The sequence below is a fragment of the Atheta coriaria genome, unplaced genomic scaffold (assembly GCF_025399875.1).
Source record: "Atheta coriaria isolate IRGN ID8LTWV9N9 unplaced genomic scaffold, Caltech_Dcor_3.1 hic_scaffold_5_pilon, whole genome shotgun sequence".
Taxonomy (NCBI): Eukaryota; Metazoa; Arthropoda; class Insecta; order Coleoptera; family Staphylinidae; genus Dalotia; species Dalotia coriaria.
The window spans coordinates 9,764,560-9,781,053 of NW_027045447.1; the positions used below are offsets into that span (position 1 = coordinate 9,764,560).

General features: G+C 39.2%; 2 protein-coding genes across 8 annotated transcripts in view; one reads left to right on the forward strand and one right to left on the reverse strand.

The window, feature by feature from the left end:
• The first annotated feature begins 75 nt into the window (after positions 1-75).
• Positions 76-11,828, forward strand: Rab3-GEF (Rab3 GDP-GTP exchange factor). 7 transcript variants are annotated; one of them, XM_065303515.1, is made up of 17 exons: positions 76-195; positions 1,082-1,279; positions 1,387-2,045; positions 2,116-2,250; positions 2,307-2,675; positions 2,732-2,846; positions 2,992-3,024; positions 3,401-3,489; positions 3,542-5,744; positions 5,815-6,222; positions 6,359-6,502; positions 6,599-7,090; positions 7,143-7,415; positions 7,473-7,640; positions 10,109-10,181; positions 10,240-10,286; positions 10,553-11,828. In XM_065303515.1, the coding sequence occupies exons 2-17, from the start codon at positions 1,166-1,168 to the stop codon at positions 10,976-10,978; spliced, it is 5,748 nt and encodes a 1,915-aa protein (XP_065159587.1). In that variant the 5' UTR covers positions 76-195; positions 1,082-1,165; the 3' UTR covers positions 10,979-11,828. The 7 variants fall into 7 exon arrangements, with proteins under 7 accessions (XP_065159587.1, XP_065159591.1, XP_065159590.1 ...); XM_065303519.1 differs by having other exon boundaries at positions 10,384-10,688; XM_065303518.1 differs by lacking the exon at positions 6,359-6,502.
• A 6-nt stretch (positions 11,829-11,834) lies between these two features.
• Positions 11,835-16,494, reverse strand: part of LOC135792159 (uncharacterized) — a 28,866-nt gene continuing 24,206 nt past the window's right edge. The window contains exon 3 of the mRNA XM_065302774.1: positions 11,835-15,187. Coding sequence (XP_065158846.1) covers positions 12,343-15,187 — 2,845 coding nt within the window. The 3' untranslated portion in view covers positions 11,835-12,342. The remainder of the gene's footprint in view (positions 15,188-16,494) is intronic.

Genomic DNA, 16,494 nt, shown 5'->3' on the forward strand with positions numbered 1-16,494 from the left:
TAAAAGCACTCAGGCGCATGGCCGTTACCCTTCGATCAAGAACTTGAGTCCCGCACGGCGGCGGCGTTGAGGTGGTGGAGGCGGCGGGCGGCAGCGCTACGCGTACAACTGGTAGTAATCGCAGAACATCAGTGCTGTCAAGAAGGATACGGGCGTTTTCGAGCCGTGTCCTGTAAAGAACTTAACAACAAAATGGTAAGTGCCATATTTAAATAAATTAACAAACAATTCCATTAAAATTCCGTAAATAAAATATTCGCAAATATAATTTTATTGTGCAATCAATTTAAACAGTTACAAATATAATTTTGGGGTTTTTGCGAGTTTTTGAAGAGTTTTGATAGTTTTGCGTTTAATTATGTTTATTAATATGCTGTAGCCCTTCGATAATGCAATAATCAATACCTAAAAAGCGTTAGAAAAGTGCTCGTAATGGAAAATCTAAAAATATAGGCCAACTCGACACGCTGCAAAGGCAGGGGCCGCGCGTTATCGATCGGTTGGGGCAACGTAAGGCTCGTCTGTGTGTTAGCTTCATCTACGAATACACAAAATTACACCAACACACAGCCACGCATTGAGCTTACATATTTGCAACATTAAAATTTGCGAACGTTGATTATAAGGTGACAATGTAGTAAAAAACGCGCCTACGCCTATGCGTTCAAAGTCTTCATGAGTTTGCTCGTAAAACGCTCAAAATTAAGAGATAAAAAGCATTGTCGGTTAGTTTATTCAGCGCACGCAACCACAGCCCTGTTATTACAGTCTTTCGCCGTGATTACAGTCGTCAATCACGGTCGAAATGTTGATTCAACGTTGCGAAAGTATTTGCGAAAAAATAATCGGATAAAACTTTTCAACGTAATTAATGTCGGTTGCGGTTTTTGTAATCATTATTATTTTTTTCCAATGCAAATTATTTACTAGCATAATTATATCATGTCTGCTAGCCAGCTAATAAAACAATCTACATGTCTACACTGTCTACAGTTAGTAAATACTCGCGTGCGCGGCGTTATCAATGTGGAAATGCGGGCAAATGTGGGCTACAGTGTTTTGCGTTGTTCGTTTGTTTCAGTAATCGCGCGACGACTATGAACAACACTGGCGATTTTTACGGCGGATTTACTATGACCTACAGCAGGTGACCCAATCGTGCAAGATGTCTCTGGACGCCGAGCGGCAGTTCCTCTGCCCCCGACTGATTGACTATTTGGTCATCGTCGGGGTGCGCCCGGCGAATTCTGTGCGACCAAGCACAAATCCATCTATACAGGTAAGAATTAAATACACTCGCGTGAAACACAAACTTTTTTGTAAAAAATAAAATAAAAACAAGAAGAAGAAGATGATGATGATGAGGAAAAATGTTTTTTGAAATAGTCGCCGGAACTATTAAGGCGCTACCCGACCAATGACCATAAAGACTTTCCGATGCCCCTGGATATGGTGTATTTTTGCCAACCGGAAGGTTGCTCATCCGTGGGTCCTCGACGAACAGCTCTGCGAGAACCGTCATCGTTTGTCTTCATGCTGACGGATAAAGATTCAGGCCGAACTAGATTCGGCATCTGCGTTAATTTCTATCGACCAATTGAACGTGGTCCCGCAAATGCCCAAAACACGCGTCGAGGTTCCTCTGTTCTACGAAGAGACTCCTGGCGAAAGAGTATGGAAAAAAGTTCGGATTCAGCGTTCTCCAGTGATTATCGCAGCAGTAATGTGGGACCCAGCGATTCGGAAAAAGACTGTCCGAGTAGACGCGACTCTGAAGTGCCGAATTCTACAATACAACCTCCCAGATTGGGAGTTACAGCTCCCAGTAATGATTCGGAAAGTGGTGGTAGTCACACTCCATCTCCTCGTGCGAGTAGGAAACGCCAACGCATTCGTAATCATTCATTAACATCGCTTTGTATACTTTCGCATCATCCGTTCTTCAGCTCGTTCCGTGAGTGTTTATTCATCCTCAAGAAATTGATTGACGCATGCAATGAAAGTTCGAGCCCACGAAGCGTGGGTGGATCAAAGCAGGTTGGCAGGTGAGCCCATCAACAATGTGTGGGTGTGTTTGCAGTTTTATTACATCAAGATGTGACCTTCAACTTATAGAGACACCGTGTGGAGTATCCTGACCGGCCAGGCAACAGAAGCGACTCCCTCTATTGTCCTGCATGACGTCAGAGAAATCGAGACATGGATACTACGTTTGCTATCCGCGCCAGTGCCAATACCGGGGAAGACAAAGTAACGCAACGATCTTTTTATTGTTTTTTCACACAATGTCTGAACTTTATTTCCAGAGTGTCGATGGAAATTTTATCGCCCAGCGTTTACGACTCATTGGTTTTTGCTTTACCCGATCATACAAGGTTCACCTTAATTGACTTCCCCTTACACTTACCCTTGGAACTGCTTGGAGTGGACACATGCCTCAAGGTCCTCACGCTTATTCTACTGGAGAACAAAGTGGTGCTTCAGTCAAGGGACTACAACGCACTCTCAATGTCTGTGATGGCCTTCGTGACAATGATCTACCCCCTGGAGTATATGTTCCCTGTGATTCCACTGTTACCCACCTGCATGAGTTGCGCCGAACAACTTTTGTTAGCACCAACGCCGTTTGTCATTGGATTACCGGCGAGTTTCCTGATGTACAAAAAGAACTTCAAGTGAGATGAAACTAAAGCAGTTAAATGTAAACATTTTAATTTATAATTTTAATTAGACTTCCCGATGATATCTGGTTGGTGGATCTGGATTCATGCAAGTTGACTTCACCGGCTGAAATACCTCCGTTGCCGGAACCAGAAGGGACCATTCTTAAGAACCATCTGAAACAGGTAGGTTTCTAGGAACCGATGGGCCGATTTGATTTATTCTGAGCTTTGTTTGTTGTTCTCATCGCATTGCCAATGTTTTACAATTCAATACACGTTTTGGTCTTTCGCCTTTTCACATTTGTCTGTTTGTTGTCCTTTTTCTCAGGCCATGCAACTCATGGACCAGGCGGGCAGCGGCGTAAATATCCAATTCAATACTATCTACGAACGCATTACACTAAAAACACTTTAAACACACATACACAGTAATATAAACAACATAGAAACATAGAAAGCGCTCGCAGTAGACGTATAATACAAGTACTCTCGTAGAAGTTGTTTCCACAAAGTAAAGATCAGCCGTAGACGCACACTGAAACAAGAAACCTTTCAATGCCCCCAAGATACCCATAAAACCCTTTAAAGGTCGATCTCATTATAAATCCCGCAAATGTATTCTCGATCTTCGTGTTGATCTTGCATGAGACTGCATGTGTTTTCAGTCAGCTGTAATGCTTCCCTATGAATATCCCCTGCGTTGGTTGTGATTGATAAAATGATAATGATGATTATAGGCACTTACTGGTTTGTCAACGCCATCGGCCAACACTCAACAGCAATTACAACCTTCAAGGCGTGAATCCTTGTCGATGAACACTTTAAGGTAAGAGCAAACTTAGAGCAAAGTTTTAATGATTTTAATGGTTTGGGTTTAGTGTTTCTTCTGCTAGGAAGTCCCCTGACATGTCGCCCACACCTCCAACGATACCAATCACACGCCATACTGGCAACTCGCCAACGCCGCCCAGTGCTTCGCCACGCTCGTCGATAACACCCATTCCACCTCCAACCAGTTCACTTGCCTTCAACCCATTTATCTACGGCAATGATGTTGATTCCGTAGACGTCGCAACCCGGGTCGCGATGGTAAAGTTCTTCAACTCGCAGAACTTGCTCGCAAACTTTTCGGAGCACACGCGAACCCTGCGCTTATATCCACGACCAGTGGTTGCGTTTCAGATCAATAGCTTCCTACGGTCACGACCGAGAGCGTCACAATTTCTAAATAGGTTTGCGCGCACGCAGGCGGTTGAGTTCCTTGCTGAATGGTCGTTGACTCCAACGAACGTTGCATTCCAGAGAGTGCATACGGGAGTGCTAGATCCTGGTCAGATCGGAGACAAACCCAAGTGGTATCTGCATACATTAGACCCGATTCATTTTGTGGTCTGGGACGATGGAAGTTCTTTAAATGGAGCATTGAGAAGTTTACAGAATATGGAGAATCAACCTACTGATGAATCCGGATCAGATTCCGAAGGTGCTGATAGTACCAGCTCAAGTTATTCATCACTATCTGATTTTGTGTCTGAAATGGCTTCCTCTGACCTATCACCTGGTTATTCAGCGTCGTATGCGGAGTCTCGAAAGTTAGCACAAAATATGTCATTGTCTAGTAACTTGGACCCTCTTTTGGTATATCATCCACCATCACAGTTGCAATATCCCGATGGTGAGATACCAGATGATCGTCCTGGATCCGCACAAAGCTCATCAAGTAGTACCCAGTCTGATTTATCATCGCCTTCATTCAATCGTGATTCTGAGTTTGAATTCGGTAAAAAACAAGAGGCCCAAACAAAAGATTCTAAAGAACGTGAGGAAAGTGGAAGTTTAGAAAACGAATCTGATTCCAATTCCACGACGACTCCAAAAACTATCGTTAGTGCTGGGATGAAACCAGACTCTCCAAATAGTGATGTTGACAATAGAAATGCACGAAAAACTCGCTCAGGAAAATCAATAACACCAGTACCACCGATCAGTCCGGTGCCGTTGCAACGTCAACCCAGCGTTGGTAATGTTCTAGCCAGAACATCAAGTTTCAGCAGTACATCAGGCTCACCACAATGCAGCCCAGCTCCTTCATCAGCTCACAGTGTCACACGGCAGTCATCACAAAACTCACTCTTCGAACAATTTGCTTCACAGGCCAAGGAATTAGTTAAGGAACAAACTCGTCAGAGTAGTCAAGATGGTCTCCTGGCCCAAATGGATAAATTAAAAATACAAGCCAAAGGAAAACTAACAGAAGCTGAAGAGAGTCATATTTTTGCACCACTGGATAAATTCACTAAAGAAACCAAGAAAGCTGTTGAGGAAGCTTCGAAATCTGTACAAGAAGCTTCAAAAACTGCATTGGAAGCAAGTAAAACCGCAGCGGCAGTGTCTAAAAATACAGTAGAAGACTTAACATACGTTGGAAAATCTACAATTGGAGATTTGACCAAAAGTGCAAAAGAAGTAGTATCAAAGAAAGGTTTACTCCGAGGCGACTCGTTTAATAAAGCTGATGAACGTCGAGCGTCAACCACCAGTACATCTTTGGTTCAGGCTAGTTCAGGTTTATTGGCTGGAACAAGCAGAGACTTCTTGTCAAATATTAGCTCCGATCTCAATGGAATTGCTGCTTCAACAACGAGCATGTTTTCTGGAATATTTGGTAATAAAAAGGCACAACAACAACAGCAACAAATTCAACAAGCTCAGGCGCAACAACAAACGCAACAGATGCAATTGAAAGCAAAAGAAACAAATAAAACCGGCGTGTTTGGGCCGTTCCCACGTGGTCCCAAAGGATTGGTTGAAAAGAGTCCTTTGATTAAACACACTCCCAGCAAACGCTCCGATGAATTCCAGCGAAAGCAATCAATCGATCGCACTACTACGAACGCTGAAAACCAATTGTTTCTCAAAGATGTGGTCAATCAAATCCTCGAGGGCGAGGGCGTAGGTTGGCTGAAATTAAATCGTTTGAAGAAGCTCATGGAGGACGAATCTTATCGCAACTTTGTAGTCAGTAAACTGAATAAAACACTCGAGAGGAAAATCTCGCCTGATGATCACATTGACGACGTGGTAAGTAGTTTGCATCCCACGCAATTATGTCAGTAATTAAACCTTGTTTGCATTGAATGGCTACTTGCAGTGTGTGCCGAAGGCGGTGTGGAAAGGGATGCTCAAGGCTCTGCAGGCCGTGACGCACGGCCTCGAAGTAACCTATAGTAATTACGGACTGGGCGGAATGGCATCAGCGTTCCAATTGCAAGAGATATCCCACACACACTACTGGTCCAAGGATTTCAATGAGAGTTCCGTAATGGATCAATTGACTACACAAAGTTCCAGTCCGCGGTCGCCACAATCTCCGCGATCATCAATTCAATTAGACTGGGATTCACGAAAGTCATCACATTCGGAAGCACCCGAAGTGCGACTTCAATCTGGGGCTGAGGATGATCCCGAAGGGCATCATTCCACAGCTGAAATGTTCAAGGATATGCTCAATCAGAAGAAAAACATGCTGCTCAGTAAACTTACCTCGTTTGAATCAGATGTAAGTAGAGATTTTGGTTAAATTTTCTTTTGCGGTTCCAGGCAATCTTTGAATGTGCTGATTAGCGGATTATATTTGTATATATTTTTGAAAGAAAGATTACCTGGACAATAAATGTTGTGTGTGTGCCATACAGGCCGAAGGTACGATGCATGGTTCCGGCGGCACCCTGTCGCCGGGCGGGTCGATTACCACCGGACCCGCGTGCGGCTTGAACCGTGGCGGGCCGCAAGCCTCCTTCCGCTCTACCGTCTCGGACACAGAGGTCGAAACACTACAGGTCAGTCATTTATTACTTAATGTTGCTTTTGATTGTTGTTTAATTGTCTCAAACCTTCATCACTTCCTCTATTTAACAAATTTTAATCTATTTTAGTTTCCAAAAATTCCTAAACAAAGAACCTCCAGCGTCTGGTCGAGCAAGTCATCACTAAGCACAGGATTCAGATATCACGGGGGTCACATGGTCAACACAGCAAACACACCGTCACCAGACTCTCAAAGGACCTATTTGTTTGAAGGATTAATTGGCAAAGAAAGGTCAACCCTCTGGGACCAAATGCAATTCTGGGAGGATGCATTCCTCGATGCGGTCTCACAAGAGCGTGACATGATCGGAATGGATCAAGGTCCTCGAGAAATGATGGAACGTTACAAAGCTTTAAGTGAAACTGAACGCAAGCGATTAGAACACGACGAAGATCGACTTCTAAGCACCATGTTGTATAACCTGACCGCCATTTTGGTAATGCTCAAAGTAAACAAAGCGGAGTTAAAGAGAAAGATCCGGAGGCTGCTTGGTAAAAGCCACATTGGTTTGGTCTACAGTCAAGAAGTCAATCTACTATTGGACCAGATTAATAACTTGGTAATGTTACATTACTAACCTCAAAATATCAACTAATTTATATTAATTAAAGCATGGAAATGACATTGACTTGAAACCCTTGGGATCGAGATTATTGCACCGTCAAAGCTTCACAGTACATCAAGGAATTGATGGTGGAGGCGAGTTGAGGTTCCTAGAAGTTCGTGATGATGGTCTCGTGTTAAGGAGTACCAATGGCATCATCGTAGAACGATGGTGGTATGAACGGCTTGTCAACATGACCTACAGCCCCAAAAACAAAGTATTGTGTCTTTGGAGACGCAACGGACAACAAACCCAACTACATAAATATTATACAAAGAAGGTATTTTATATAAAACCCAACATAACCTCAATTATATACTATGTTTGTATGTTCCAGTGTAAACAACTTTATTACTGTATAAAAGACGCAATGGAACGCGGTGGGATTGCCGGAAGTGCTCCGGAACTCGGCGGTGAATTTCCCGTTCAAGACATGAGCACCGGAGAAGGTGGTTTACTGCAAGTGTGCATGGAGGGTGTCGGACTACTCTTCGCAACGAGCAAGGTAATCTTTTCGCTCTAATTCTAACCTAAAAGCAGCAGAAATAACTTATCTTGCATTACCAGTTAAAAAGAAAAAAGAAATAGATAAATTGGTCTTGTTTGCAAACAAGAGATGGCTGCAAACTAAACGGATGGAGAGCACAGTGTATATTATGCCAAAGTTTAACTCAAAATATCGTAACATGTCAACGTATATAGAAAAAAAATGCGTGCTCGTACAATTTCAATATTTGATGCAATCAGAAATAATAAAAATGACAACGTATAATTCATTACTGTTCGTGTTGTTGGGTGACGCTAATGTGACTTGTATACTGCATTTGTACTGCAAGGACCACTCAAACTTTCTTATTTACTTATGATTATGACTTCGTTTACCTCATTATTTGTTCGTTTTATTTTGAAATTAAATTAAGTCTCGTATGATTGGATTGGTTGCTCTGTGCCACTCGCTCGCCTTTGTTTTCGGCATCGTTCTTCCTGATTTTGGTTCTTCTGTTCTGTGCGAATTGCGAAATAACATAGAGTGAAAGCAATTTTTGTTCGATTCGTCATAGTAATTAGAAATTGCCGTTAAGAGATTGACTCAGCAAAACAGGTAGTAAGTTTTCTTGATTACGAAAAAACTTAAACCACACTTTTCCCCAGTATCTTAAGTAAAGTAGGGTCTGAGTCTTTTGCGACAGAAGGACGTATTCTTAAATCTAGACATTTTGAAAAGTACATTATATATGCCTCGATTGCATGAACATTTGTAACATCGATGTGCAAGTATATGATTAAATTCTGAAAGTAATCAAACGTGTCGATTTTGTTTTCTCTCTTACTAAATGGATGCATAAACTTATATAAATTTGCCTCGTTTTTTTTTACTATTTTACTATCTTTTTTTGACTCTCTCTTTGCTTCCTTCGTGAATATTATGTGTACGATTTTAAAATCTCGATGTCTGGCTCTGTTTCTTTGATTTCCTCTGATTGTGTTTCGTTTGTGATGACAAACACGAAATGAGTGGTCGTGTGTGGCAACAAAAAAAAAAGAAAAAGAATTGAATCATGAAATTCGATAACACAAACGTTTATTTCTGTACATAACCTTACTTTCACTTATTTTTCATTTTATCGAACTCGTTTCTTGCAGCTAGCTGAACGTTTTCTTTCACGTTTATTTTTTGTTTAAAATATATATATACTAGGAACTTTTGAGATGGTCCTTGTCGGGCATAAAGTAAAATTTCTCTCGACAAGTCAAAACGATTCGAACGAAAAATAGCAAATTAATAATTTGAAGAAAAAATTTTAAAAAGAAAAAAAACATAAAGCACTAATGTTGTGTTCTGTTTGTATTTTTGTTTCCAAACAATACAAATTCTTCTCTACCTACCCCGACCTATCCGAATTGCGGACACGATTTGTGGGGTGATTTGGGGTGAATCCGCCGAATTACCGCTCTCGCTCGCTCTCGCTGCTCTCATGCGCGCGCTGGCCTGAAACGCTTGACGATCTTGCAGGACTTTGAGGTACTGATTAATATTACGATTCGACCTGTTGATGAAGGAATAAGAGAAAAAAAACAATCGAAAATTTTGCGACTTTTGATATGATACCATCGTTAGATTGTTTTCTTTGCGCTCGTTCGTCCATTTATCTCTCTAATGATTATGTTTGATTTTATCAGCGAACCATATGATTTCTGTTTAGATATTGTCACCCCTGTTTTTCAATAGATGCCCATTATATCGTATTAGAACAGCTTCCTAGTGATTTATTGTTCTCATTGATTTTAGGCGTTTATTTTTGTATTCGTAGTTGTTATCAACACTTTACACCTACACACAGAACACTCAAAATACACCAAGCTTTGTTTTTTTGATTGATTTTGTTTTCAATTTCTTTAACTACACACTAGTTTAAACGTGGCTTAACTTTCAATAGTGACTTAGTTCTAGCTTTGTAGTTGCTTTCACACCACACACATTCAAGCATGTTAAAAATTTAATTTCGAACGAATTTCGATGAATATACAGACAGACAGACACACAACATTCACACCACACACATCACAAACAATTGAATCCAAAATCTTAAAAATGAACCAAATAATTCGCCAAAACCTGAAACTGAAAACCTGATGTTTGATTTGGATATTTCTCTTTAAAAAAATAATTGACCATTAATACTATATGAACTAATACATTGAGCAAACCATCTCTGAAGTTGCCTAAACCTTTACTATTTAAATGTACGCTTCTTTCACACATATATCTATATTGCATGCTTGGATTTGAACTTAGTTATCGACGATGATTTGACGATGAGAGTTGAGTATCTGCTTGCTGCATAAATCTGCATGTTGTTGCTTTGTTCACATCATCTAGTCACCTCACGTAGACGAATAAAATATGTGTAACCTGTACCGACTACTTTCAGAGTATTTTGAAATGTGTTATTAATCTGAGTTGATTTTCAGTTCTTCGTGCGCATCGATCACATTCGGAAATGCTTTACACAAAAGGGTGGCATTTTTGTTTTGGAAGAATTTAGTAAGTAACAAATCAAAAATGTTGATTTTGATTGATTAATTGAATTTTTATTATTTAGATCCAAAAACCAGACAAGTTATTCAAAGAAGATATAAATCTTCAATGGTAAGTCTGTGGCTGTGATAAGATTAAGTGTGGGTTTCATTTGATTTTGTTTTATTTAAATTTTCATTTTATTTGCATGTGCCTGCAATAATTTTAGACAAGCCAGATGATTTTTTCTTTCCATCGGATTTTTTCAATACACTTGGCCCAATGGCTGGTCCTCTCACAAACCACCCCAGGTGCACCATCATCAGTTACACCAGTATCAGCCACTCCACCAATACCAGCAACAAATTAATCCACGTTATCAATATTTCTATCTCTAGGCTGATCAGATCTGCTACGCAGTCCTCTGCGTCTTCTCCTACGTAGCAGCTGGTTCAGATAAGAAGTTCCAACTCCCAAAACCCCCACCTAGTCTGGACGTACAGGTTACCACTGCTCCGGAACCACTGGCGACGACACAAGAAGAACCCGAATTGCTCGCCGATGCGGATAAGCTGAGAGGTGATGTTAGAACTGAGTTTGACATGGCAACGATGCAAATCCCAGTGAGTCCCGAACCAGGTACGGTCACCCCGGTTGGCGGACCTCCTGCATACCCGCCACCCGCACTGCCACCGGGTGTCCAACCTCCAGCACCACCTCCCGGCAAGGTTCTCACGAGCAGGCCGAACGTCCCACCGCCGGTACCGCACCGGCAAGGGTCTGTGAGCACTGGGGCACCGCCGCCTCCGCCCAGACCTAAATGATGCGACCAATCCAACCAGAATGCAAATGACAGTATTACAGATTACGACTCGAACGTCATCGAATCCGACGACGAGGATCAACTCTCCGCATTCAGCAAGGACCGTAGAATAATATCATCATGTTTACCCTGGAATGTAAACCTGACAAAAATTAATTTCTAACATATCATCCATTTTGTTAACACTTAAAACTAACCCAATTTGTAAATGTTGTAAAGTCAAGATATATAGTGTCTTCAATGAGTTTTCTAACTCATTGAACATATTTTCTTTAACGTCATTCATTTAGTTGTTGACTTTATAATATATAGTTAGTTATATAGCAATAACTATCATCAGGCATTTGTAAATATGAAAAATGCAAAAGCAGATAAACTAAAACTTAACTAAATGAAGATGTACATGTGTTAAACAAGATATATAATCGAAATTTTTAGCAAGAAAATATTACTTTTAGTTTTAGCACACTCCAAGGATATAAAAAAATAATAAATAAATTGTGCCTACACAATACATGTATCTACAAAATAACAAACCAAACAATATTAATACCTATGAATGTCTTTGCGTGTGATTTCGATAAAACTGTGAACCTGAAAAAGGAAGCAAGCAAAACGTATCGCAATTGTGTATAAAACATTTTGAAGCTGGTTGTGTTGACTACGCTATTAGCCAATAACGCATATTTAATTTATTGTATATAAGAAAGAGTTTAGCACAAAAATGTTATAAAAGCGAGCAATATATGCGTATTCACAGCGAGTGGTGAAACTGTTAGATTTTGTTATAATTTTATTAGTACTCAATGCTTAAGAACCTATTCTTATTATAAATAAATGAATTGAAAATATTGGAATGAGTTGGATGTTATTTTATTTCGGAAATATTTGATTGAAGTTTAATTGTTGGTAGAGTCATTGGAAGATCTTGAAATGTAATAAGAGACTATGTTTTTGTTGAAATATCGACGGTTTGTGGCTGCCACGTGGATTTGTTCTTCATTTTCATTCTTAGATGTCATTTTCTGATCGTTGATAGTTGTTTTACACGCGTGTATTTCTCCAATGCTTATCGAGCAGTTGCATTCTGCCTCTCCTTCAGATAATATCTGATCCACAGTGTCTTTGATTTTATAATTTGAGTCTTTTTTTATCGGTGTTTTAACTTTTTTCTTTCTCATGATCTTCCAATCAAAAAAAGGTTTTTTCTTCGAAAAACTTTTATTCTTCTTCCTTTTCATTCGATCTTCTTGCAGTTTTTCAGTATATTCTTGTCTATATGGCATTATGGTTTCAATATCAGGTGCTTCTTGATGTTGGGGAATAGTTTTCAAAAAATCATCGAAAGAATCGACCACAGTAGCCTCAGGCAATTTTTTTTTGAATTGGCATTTCTGATTTGTGAATAATTGGAGGTTGTATACAAGATAACTTAGGGTCTTTTGATCCTTTAAGTTCTACTTGAGTTGATACATCTCGTACAACCATGAAATCATCTAAAGGTTCTGGTATTGTTATACTATCTAAACTTTTCAAATCAGAAAACTCTGAATTTAAATTCGGAAACAGCGGATTATTATCAATGGCACAATGAGCAACTCTTATACAACTCCTTTTGTTGGCTCTCACAGGCAGTGCTGGTGTTTTGGATTGCCAGGATTTATTTGAAGAAGTATCATTTTGTGATAATTCAGGCCATTGTGCAATATTTGCTTGTTTGGAAAAATTAACCCTTAATGGAACTGTATGACACTGATATAATTCCGAATATCTTTCAGTTTCTGGAACTGTAAAATTACAAACTTTATTTTCTGAAATACGACTCGCCCGAGCTTCAATTGCCTTTGTAACTTCGTTTGAAATATGAGGATTACTAGCTCCTTTAACAATTTCATAGTGATGAGTATCAGTAGTTTGTATAAGTTTGATTCTGCATTTGTCACTCGTACAATTTTCATTCTTACACATTTTCTTTTTCCGCTTGCAGCAATGGCAACAGCCATTCACCTCTGGTGTCTCAGGTACTTTATTCTTTTTATGTCGAACTACTTCTTCCTTGACACTAGTTGTTGGTTCTGAGGATAAGTCATCAACATGATAACATTCTCTAGAATCTTCATGGCGGCAGTTATTGCTAGGACAACTGAAATCTTTGCTTCTTCTAACACAACAACCTTGATTTCTGCAATGTTTGCGTCTATACCATTTTTTTGACACAGGATCACGTTTGATTTTAGTGGTATAACTACAACAACCAGAATCACGCTTCTTTCTATCCATTTCAAATTTCTGACAAGAATCGCATGTAATGTTTGGTATGCATTCATTCTCTTGAACGTAGTCGCTTATATAAACCTTTCTTTGTGAGATTTCCGTTTGGGTACCTTCGCCATCCAAAATGTTATTTGTTGAATTAAATATATTGCTTTGTTTTTGTTTTAAAATTGTCGATGGCTGTTTGCTTATTCTCTTAGAAGATACACTAACTACTGAAATACGATCAACTATTGGTTTTTCAACTGTTGAATACGACTCTGTGTAAGTTTCTAGAATTACAGGACTGTTAGCTCTGTCCACTGTTAATATTTTTGTCTGCTGCGATTTGCAACAGTCCTCTTTAGCAAATATCTTTTCTATTTCTTTCTCCTCTGATCCTTTGATTGATTTGCTTTTCCTACGTGGGAAACATCCTGAATTATTACTAACAGGATTAATATCAACAGGTAATTCAGTAGTCATTTGATTATAAACCATTTCTTGTGTGGGACCTTCATCGGACTCTTTCTTGTCTTCATAAACAGACTTGTCAACACATGAGTCTATAGAAATGCCCGGCATTGTTTGAACGACCAATTTCTGTAACTTCATGTTATTGCATTCAACATCTACTTCTACTTCTTTATCAATGAGCGTTGTATTTTTCTCAGTGCCTGTCTCAGTAACTCTGTCAGGACCTGTCTCAGTAAGTGTTTCAGTGGCTGCTGTCTTTATACAGTTACACTTGCAACATGCGGCGACTGTTCTATGGCCCATCCAGCACGGACAGCTGGGTTGTATCACACCTTGACACTTGTTCGGAAAAACCAAATTTTGATAATGATGACATTTAAAATTCGCGTTCGTTGCTGTATCATTCTTGGCCATAAAAACTTCTACTTTGGTTGGTTGTATAACAGTTTTAGGATTAGTACAGCGAAATTGTAAGTGATTTTGGCTATCTGTGATCGTCAAAGAGTCAAATTTATTCAAAACGTCTTTTGTATCCTTTGTAATATCAGTTGATAATCCTTGCGTTGCTATACTTGCTCCTGTTGACCTTTTTCTTGTTTTATCAATATTCTTTTGTTTACTGGATTCTGGGTAAATATTTTTATAAGTATTTGAATTCACGGTATTCCTTTTGCTCGAAATACTTTCACCTCTCAAACTTGGGTTTTGCGCATTTTTAATAGATTGGAGATCTTTTGAGATGCGCGAAGATCGATAGCTATTCCTATTATCCTGTGATTTCCTTGGATTATTAGGAATAGAGTCACGAGGAATAAGACTTGATGCATTTGTAGATTTTCGCCATGACGGCTCCGATTCTAGTACAGTAGACAAATTAGTAGATTTATAACGAGTTCCATCTGATGCTATGGATTCCCTCGTAAAACCTGATACACGCTTAGCTCCAGAAGGTCTTGACTTATCACTTCTAACAGAAATCCTCTTCGGAGGTGTGTATTTTATAGCTTTATTACTATTATTACTTCGAAGGGAAACGGCAAACGAATTTTTCACTTTACCTTTGGAGATTTCATTAGGTTGATTTATGCTTAGAAGATTAGATGATTCAGCAGCAAGTGGTCTATAACTAAGTTGTTGGGACTCTTGGTCTTCTTTGTAGGTGTTGTAACTGCGCATAGATTCCCTTAAAGTAGTTTGACTTGTTTGGGTGCTGGGGTAATTAAACACTTTTTTAAGTTTTTCCTCGCTGGACGGTCTTGAGATGGAATAATAGCCTGTACTATTTTTTGTGAGTATTGAATTAACATTGGAAGCTTTATTTGTTAGGTCTGTCTCGCTATGCTTTGAATATTCTTTAAAATTTTTGCTAGGAATTTGTGTGGAGAGATTTTTTTGAATTGATTCTTTCCAAGTTGGCAAAACTTCTTTTTCACTGGCGCTTACGTCATCGGATGGTTTCATATCATTAGAAATATGCCATCTGCAACAAAAACACTAAATATTAGAAAATATCTTATTATTAATAATTATTTTGGTAATGTCACAATTTATAATCGAGGCGTATACAAATTGCTTTCAAAATAATAATTATTTTTATTTATTCCAATAATTTACAATTTATCGTTATATTCGCTAATGTGGACCTGCCACGGGCTTTCCAATGTCCCGTCTCATCTTCAAGTTCTTAATTTGTTTTCTTGTTGCTGCCTTAATATCACAAATCTTTCCGCTGCTCGTTGAACCTTCACACACCCTCTTACCAACCACTTCGTCGCTTGAACAACATTTCAACGTGTAATTTTTAATGTTCTCATTAAGCTTTTGCGATTTAATATTTTTTCGTCTCTCTGGTTCAGAATTCCTATCTCCAGGTCTTCTACTTCCCTTTTTGTTAAGTGTGTGTTGAAATTTAATTTTCGTTGTTGTATCTTTCGGGGTTTCATGAGTATCTACGTCAACGGCGACATCTTCTACTTCACATTGACTTGTTCCTGGTTTTAGTAAATCATTTACCGACGTACTCGTGCATTTTTGCGGGGATTCAGGTTCCAAAATACATAAACATGACTTATCCAAATCCTCTGTATCCAAAATATCAACTTGTGTAGATATATCCCGAAATGTGAAACATTGGCGCTTAGGAAACGGTGAACTATGGTCATCCAACACAGCATTTCCAGAAAATCTTTGACTGACACTAGTATACTTCGAGTCATTCATAGCACAATTGGGTAAATTTACAGGTTGCAAGTCGATGCTACTTTCATCGGTACTGCAAATTTCTTCAGAATTAACTTTGAAGCAGCAGAATTTCTTTAGAGACACTGGTGCTTTTTTGAAAGTACTTGTGACTTGAGAAAATCTTTTGTTATAACAATTTACAGTTACTAGTTTATCATTCTTGTCTGGGCATGAATTTTCGCTTGAGCCTGAACTATTAGTTTTATCTGATTCAGAAATATGTACATTCGTGCTCTGAAAATCTTGGCTATTATATTGTATGTCAAATCCACATTTAGTTTTCCTCTTCTTGTTATTACCTTCACAACATTGCCCTCCAGTGTCCCCACGTTCCAAATTAGCCATATTGATATCCGCACAACTAGGACATGCTATATTAGAAGGAATATCTGTCACTAAAACAGGCTCAATAGCATGTAGGGCAGATTGAACAGTTAAAATCTGTTGCGATTTATCGGTGTCCTGTCTTGGTGCGCATATTTTTGATTGTTCTTTCTTGTGGTGGCAATGATTTACTCTAGTTTTCAAGTACCGCATAACTTTTAT

What these genes read in the sequence shown, in the direction of transcription:
- Rab3-GEF (XM_065303515.1), top strand. Translation starts at nt 1,166, where the DNA reads ATGTCTCTGGACGCCGAGCGGCAGTTCCTCTGCCCCCGACTGATTGAC. An exon ending in GGATCAAAGCAGGTTGGCAG is followed by an intron (nt 2,046 to 2,115) that starts GTGAGCCCATCA and finishes TTCAACTTATAG; the next exon opens with AGACACCGTGTGGAGTATCC. An exon ending in GAAGATATAAATCTTCAATG is followed by an intron (nt 10,287 to 10,552) that starts GTAAGTCTGTGG and finishes TTCTATCTCTAG; the next exon opens with GCTGATCAGATCTGCTACGC.